The sequence below is a fragment of the Etheostoma spectabile genome, chromosome 9 (genome assembly GCF_008692095.1).
Source record: "Etheostoma spectabile isolate EspeVRDwgs_2016 chromosome 9, UIUC_Espe_1.0, whole genome shotgun sequence".
NCBI classification, from domain to species: domain Eukaryota; kingdom Metazoa; phylum Chordata; class Actinopteri; order Perciformes; family Percidae; genus Etheostoma; species Etheostoma spectabile.
Window position 1 is genome coordinate 22,825,070 of NC_045741.1, and position 7,500 is coordinate 22,832,569.

Sequence of the window (7,500 nt, forward strand, 5' to 3'; positions counted from 1 at the left end):
TGAGACTAGCCTCCAATCAAATGCCATGTATGTAGATATGTTTATATAGTGGATCGATATAAATAACACAATAGATGTTTTGTAACTTTTGATATTTATTGCCCCTCATTTGGCTCGCCATACCTGTCTCTCGTTGACTGACTTGCTTGTGTTGTTCGTTGTGTGTCCGACGGGCACGTTGTGCGTGCTTTCGAACACCCGCCCAACTCTACCTCTGATTGGCTTACCATAACATTTTACTCAATCTCAGCCAATTGTCAGCATTTAAGCACTTGTCTCATGCACTGCCCACTAAACAAGGAAGAACGGTTAAAAAGTATTTTCCTCTTGGCTCAGAGGTCTTGTTGGTCTGATGAAAAGTTTCAATTATAGTAACGCGCTGCATTTTTTGGTGGTTAACGGCGTTATTAAGATTAGAAGAGTAATCAATTAGATTACTTGTTACTGAAAAAAGTAATGCAGTTAATAACGCTGTTATTTATAATGCCGTTATTTACCATCTCTGCTAATGTCTTTAAACACCATTCTCCTCACCGTTGCTTTTATGTGTTTGTGTTTGCGGCAAACATAACAATTTAGATGTCTCTATCCAAATGCCTTATTATTTAAACATCACTGGAGCTTTCTCCTTTCTGCAGATTGTTTTTCTCAAGCCAGGCACAATTGAAGATTTGTGATTGCAAATTGAATTGAATTTTATTTATAGCATCAATTCATAACAAAAGTTATCTTGAGACCCTTTACAGATAGAGTAGGTCTAGACCACACTCTATAATTTACAAGGACCCAACAGTTCCAGTAGTTCCCTCCAGAGCAAGCAACAGTGCGACAGTGGCGAGGAAAAACTCCCTTTTAGGAAGAAAATTGGTGTTCCAAGCAGTGCTTTTATCTGTCTATCGGTTTGTCTTCATCTCCACGTTAAAGGTGTTGTGTTTGTCCCTATTGTTCCCCTCTCTCTAGGGAATCTCCCCCAAAGTGGAGTTTGCCATGACATCAGTCATAGAAGAGAGTGGTGGGAGAGACAGTTCATCTGCCTTACCCGTAAGTGTGTCCTTTTATCACATCTCAGAGATCTGTACATACCCACAGAGACACACAAACACAAACTAGCCTCAAAAACACAAACTGTGGCCAGTATTTCAAGTATGTACCTTTGTCTGCTGTTGGTTTATCTGCCTTTTGTCTGTTGTTGATTTGTAAAACATTTTAGAAGACAACTGTCTTTTATAAAAAAAACATTTTGGTGTTTGTTCATGGCCTTTCTGACCTGCTTAGTCAAAATGTAAACCATTAAAATCCATAAAAGTGCCTCTCATAAATCAAGTAAACAGTAGGTTTATCAGCCTGCATAACAGTTCAAAATGTCTCAAAGTTGACCACAGCACACGGCTTCATATGCAGCATTGCTGTGTACAAGTGTTTACCAAAGCTAGAGCAGTGAAAATTCATATCTAGAGGGCTCTAATGAGTATTATCGCTCGCCATCAGATTTGTCTGTTTCCACCATACATACCCACCTCCTATTGTTGCCATGGCTACTGCATCCGTCTATCCATACTGGCAGTGTTTCAAGGGTATCTGTTCTCTCCTTGTGAATGTAATTACAGGGAGGCAGATCTGTGATGCTGATAGCAAGGCTTTTCTGACATCTCTGACTAGCTAGGAATTTACACAATGTTTGTCACAGAACCAGTCAGATATTCAGTCAGTTTTTACATGAACTATCCAAGAGGAGGATCACATGTATTCTCTGCCACAGTGTCCTTGTGGATTTTAAAGGGTAACTGTGCTCTTTTTTTTTATTAAAGCATGTCATTAAACTGTTTAATGACATGTTCTCATCCACTGTAGCAGTCTTTGGTATAGAGGTTTTTTGTATAATTAAGTCAGTCAGTCAATAAAAAAACTTCTATTCTAACTATTTTGGCAAATGAACAATTGTTTTAAATTTTTCAAGCCTTAACGAGAGCCTTAACAAGAACTATAAATATCAAGTTTAAAAAATCTTTGTAACTCACGTGGATGGTGGCATTTACACCACAACTATAATGACAACATGGCAAATTATATTGTCGGGATCACTTTCAGACCAATTTGATGAACAATAGAAACACTGAAAACCAATCAAAATTCATCTGAATTCACAACATGGTACGGTATATGACACTGCGAAGAGATAGTGTATTTTTTTTCCACACAGGTGGGTCAGTAGCGTGGTGGGACTTTTCCACTTGATGGGGCCACGATCCTTTACTGTAGTTAGCCGAGCTATGTGTGTTTTTTTTATTTTATAACATTAGTACTTTGAAAGTATTTGTCATGTCACAGAAACCACTGAGATTGAATATTGTGTTTTGTTGTAACAACCTTATATGTTTTGGTTCATAAAATGTACCCAAATTCACAAATGTAGGATAATACTACAGACATTCCTGTAATCCTCCTCCTTGATGAATGAAAATAATCCTTAGTTTCAGCCCTGCTTGAATTGAATTTACGCCTTCATGGTCTTGTGTGACACTGCATACATTTGTGTGCAGAGGTTATCTCAGCAGATGGATGCTAGTAGAGTTGAATAATGCTCCTAATATAGACTCAAAAAGAGTGTTACTTAAAAAAAACAGAATGATAATCTTACACAAACAGTCCTGTTTAAAACATATGATCCATCACACAGCGGTTGGCATGTTGTGCCAAAACACTACCATGCATTTCCCAGGTGCATTAACCTAAGATAAGCTATTTGTTTAAATGGGATGTCATTGAAAGCGAAGCAGATTGTCAGTGTTCTCCTGGCCCCTCAGGGGGATGTCTGGATCAGAGCACCGCTGTGGCTGTCAGACAGTAGAATTTCTCCATTTTCTCTCTCCTAATGGCTCCTCAGCATAGGCATTTCCCTGACTGCCTGCCCGCCCAGCTGACAAACCTTATCCTGTTTTAATAGAGATTTAGAGTGATAGCATCTTCCACAAAACCTCTGAAACTGTAGTGAAAAATATACACTCAGTTTTCAGCAATGTCTTACTCTTTCTTTGCAGATTTTCTGGTGCTCCTCTGTTAATTGTTATCATTCTCATTTAAAGAACATTTTTAATTCAAAAGTCACTTTTAGCCATGCTAGCAGCCATGGGTGGCAAATTTGGTCAGTCTGTCTGTGTGTCAGCCTGTATCTCTACAATTGTCAGATGGATTGCCATGAAATTCTGTACAGACATCCAGGGTTCCCAGAGGATTCATCCTAATGACTTTTCTCACTTTTCCAGTGAAATGTGTCAATGCAGTTTGATCGTTTATTGTGCCCAGACAATGTATCTTAACAACTTTGATGATCCTCTGTCTTTTCCTCAAGCGCAACATGAGGTTGACATTTTGGTTTTCTGTGTGAAATGTAAACACCTATCAGATAGATTTCCATGAAATTTGGTACAGCCATTCACGTCCCCCCTCAGGATTAGTTGTAATCACTCTGGTGAGCCTTTTCATCTTGCACTATCTTCAAAATTGTTTTAGTCTTTTCTGTTTCTGACCAAATTTAAATCTAATGACATTGCCATCAGCAATTATTAGCAGTGCTAATTACCAAATGTAATCATTCTTAAATGCTAAACTAAGATGGTGATCATGATAAAGATAACACCAGCATGCTAGCATTGTCATGATGAGCATGTTAGTATCATGTCTGTAGATAGTATGCCAAAGTTAGCATTTAGCCAAAGCACTGCTCTCCAGTATTGGAAATAGCAGCTAACCATCAGTTGGGTACAGGGAAACTGACTGACTCTCGATGGCAGTCCAGCAAAGAACAGACAGAAGAACTGCAAGAAGTCAGAGATGGTGGTAGATGTGGGGGTGGGAGAGTTTGCCTAATTTTATTAAATTAAACCAATCTCAAATGGCAATCTTGATAAGGATTTATTCATCATTTTGTTTCTCTTAAAAATAGTTTTAATGTTTGGTGATTTCCCTAATTAGCATTTAGATTATCATTGTTTTACAGCCAGGTAATGTCTCTTTATCATATTAGACTGGAGATGGCCATCAAATGCAATTAACATTTTATCTTAACTTATTTATCCCCGGTTGGCATTACCCGCAGGATATGGGATATTGCATTGGAGAATGATGTTAGTGGCCATTAGAGTTATTGAAGTAATTCTGCAGAGGTTGTCTCCATGGCAGTGCCAACTGCGGGAGCTGTTGTTGTAACACTTAATGTAATGTAAATTTAGCTAATGGTTCAATGGTTTTGTCCAGGGAGAGAGCAGCTGCCTTAATGGCTAAAATGGCTACTGCTTGTGGAGGAACAACATTGTGGTCTGCATAGAAAGCTAAACTTCTGAGACAAATGTTATGTGCCACCTCAAATTAGAGACCTGTTAGGCTAGTTTGACATGTTTGAACAAAGTATAAATTCTCTCTCTCTCTCTCTCTCTCTCTCTCTCTCTCTCTCTCTGTCTCTTTCTCTCTCCTCACTCTTATATTCTGCCACTGCACCCCCAGACTCGCTGTCTTTCTCCAGTAAGGCCATCTTTAACCCCATCCAGGCAGAGTTCTGCAAAAAAGTATATACAATCCAGCAGTAATTTTTCCAAAATAGATAATGCGAACTGTGTCTCTTGGAAACATGGGTCGGAAAGGCCGACCTCAACATTCAGACGCTCCTCTTCATCCCCATCTGGCCAAAGTCCCCAGAATAAAAATAAAGGGAGAAAACACGTTTCTCCTAGAGTCTCTGTAGACTCTGGCTACCAGCAACCCACAGTTTCCTCACGGACACAAGCCTTGTCCCCTTACACCCATCGCAAGATGTGCCAGCTTTCAGAGGACGCCACGCAGAGACTTAGCCATCTCCAGCTGGGGCCTCACCACTTCAGGAAGGAGACTGAGAGCCAGCCGCCTTTCTTGGTTGGTAACATTAGATATATTCCTCCAAACTGAAGGCAATTGAGAAAAAAGTGATAGGATGGTTTGTTTAATGCTAATAATGCACATGTTCAGTGGACAGGTGTTAAAATTAATGGGATCCTGAATTGATGTAGTTCAAACCTCAGTGGGAGCTTCCCAAAATTTAACATAATCTAGTTGGCAGATTAAGTGGAGGGCATAATAAGAGAGCAGTGTTAATCTTTTTACCTGAGCCGTTAATGGATTTTGACGTCATGCAAACGTTTCAGTGTGTGTGTGCACATTTAATATGGCCTATTATCCTTATTGGGGGCCTTGAGTGTGCTTTAATGGCATGTGTCCTGGATTAGGCTGCTATACAGTTATGTGGTAACACTTTAATTATGGCTGTATCACTGCTATGAGATGTTTGCATATAAAAGGCAGCGATTTTCTGATCACAGCTGTGGGGAATGTAACAGCACAGCTTTCCTCCCAATGCTCCCCTCTGTATTCATGCTCCTTCATTTACATCAAATCTAATTCTGAGGTATGAATATCAAAATCCACTAACATGCTGTTATTAAAAGAAATTATTAGGTAAAGTTGTTTTTGTCACACACATGAATGGAATTTACTAGAATACAACAGGCGTTTTATTAAAGAGGGGACTGTGTTTTTCCCTCTCTGGTTTTCCTGGGGGAATCTTCTGTCGACAATTAACCCTAGTAATTGAGAGTCAAGCTGCAATTAACAAATAGATATCTAATGAAGTAGCTCTGTCCCATGGTGAATGCATTATCAGAGTCCCTTGTTTGTTTGTGTAGTGGGAAGAACATTCCCAAACTACAGTATATTTTTTGAGAAAGGTGGTTATTCTGTAGAAATCTTGTCTTTGTTTTCTTTATGCCTTATTGTGATCTTTTAAAAAAAATTATTTGAGTGTGAGATAACAAACAAATGGCGTAACAGTGTTTTTTGGCAGCTTTTCCTTTTATATACTGCTTCAAATTGAAGAAAATAATGCCAAAACAACCTTGCTTTGCATGTGTTTTACGACGTAGACAGAATTCAAACTACAACGACAAGTTCATGATTTTGTTTGACAGCAGATTGTTTTTCTGTTGTGTTTTATCTAAGGTCCCTCGTTGCAGTAATGTCTCTGTGATTGGAACGCCTTCTTCCTCTCCACAGAATAAAAGCAGGCATCAACACTCAGTCTGCTTCACAACTGATCACACAGGTAGGCCTTCATGCTCACATGAATACGTGTACTGTTACACACCTAAGGCCATGCTATACTTGCTACAGGAATAACTGTTTGCAATTGGTCTAATATATCAAGATTGGTTGGTGGTTGTCTTGTGAAAATTTGTCTTTGTTTGCATCTTTGTTTACATCTTCAGGTTACATTTATATTTTTGTTTGAGGATATCAACAGTGACTGATGTAATAGTTTCTGATTATTCTTTTTTGTCAGTGTGTTAATGGTGCAAAGCTTCACAAGTATACACAAATACCACATTGCTCCATATACTGCTGCCTCTATAACTTTCACTCACACCTTTCTATATTTAATGATTAAGGTATATCTCGTTAAATAAAATACTGTAGATGTTATCCATCTGAAAAAGCAGAGTTTTCTTTTACTTGCCTTTGTCATTGTAGATTCTTTCCTGGGGAGTTACAGACCAAGAACAGCCACAGTAAGTCAAATCATAACATTTAATTCCAGCAAATGACACAATGATATTGTAAGTACACAAACTCCAAGCCAGGCTAACCAAGTGATATATTCACACAACTGTTTTAGACATTTTGAAAAGTATTCTGAATTAATGTAAAACTGAACTGATCTAATGTACTATTTTCATTCAAACTAATCTTCTTATTGGCCCAGTTTTAGTGGTTTCCTAAAATTATTATTTTCCCTAAGTTGTCAAAGTAATAAAATATTTGTAACATTAAGTGTTCCTGTTATAAAGCTATACCAGCCCAGACCTGTGACCTCTTCCAGGTGAAGTCGGGTTCTGTGAGGGTCCAGTCGTCTCCAGAGACACAGTCCAGACATGAAGCCCAGATCAAAAGCCCTGTGAGAGGTGCTGCTGTAGCTCAGTCCACCCTGGCCGTGTCAAACGCCAGAAGTCCTCTGAATCTCAGCCATTCCCTCAGAGAAAGGTAAACTCTCTAGGTAATGTAACCCTTTCCCTTACCTGAATGTTTAGAAAAGAAAAAGATATGTTAAATCATAACCACTTTATACAAAAATACACAATGGCCAAAAAGCAGGTCAGCAACATGATTTATAATATAACAACCATAAAATGTAATCTTAACTTCTTAATGTTTTCATGGGAGAACTTAACATTTACGTTATTGACTAGGTTCTCAAACAGGTCAGCAACAGTGTTCTGGCCACAAACCAGCTGATGTTGTTCACACTCATACCAAAGCAGGATAAAACACAATCCTCTTTTTTGTGGTGTTTGCCCTGAAATCATCCTGATCCATCTGTGTAAATCATTGGTGTTGTCATTTTTAAAAACAAAAGAGGCACCTGTATGAGTTTCCAATCACAGTATACAACAAATATATGGCAATCCCATGAGATGGTAG

At 38.6% G+C, this 7,500-nt stretch overlaps 1 protein-coding gene across 1 annotated transcript in view; it reads left to right on the forward strand.

The window, feature by feature from the left end:
- spata6 (spermatogenesis associated 6) overlaps window positions 1-7,500 on the forward strand; it is a 23,616-nt gene that overhangs the window by 5,789 nt on the left and 10,327 nt on the right. The window contains 5 exon segments of the mRNA XM_032526877.1: window positions 961-1,041; window positions 4,501-4,905; window positions 6,025-6,127; window positions 6,553-6,590; window positions 6,902-7,062. Coding sequence (XP_032382768.1) covers window positions 961-1,041; window positions 4,501-4,905; window positions 6,025-6,127; window positions 6,553-6,590; window positions 6,902-7,062 — 788 coding nt within the window.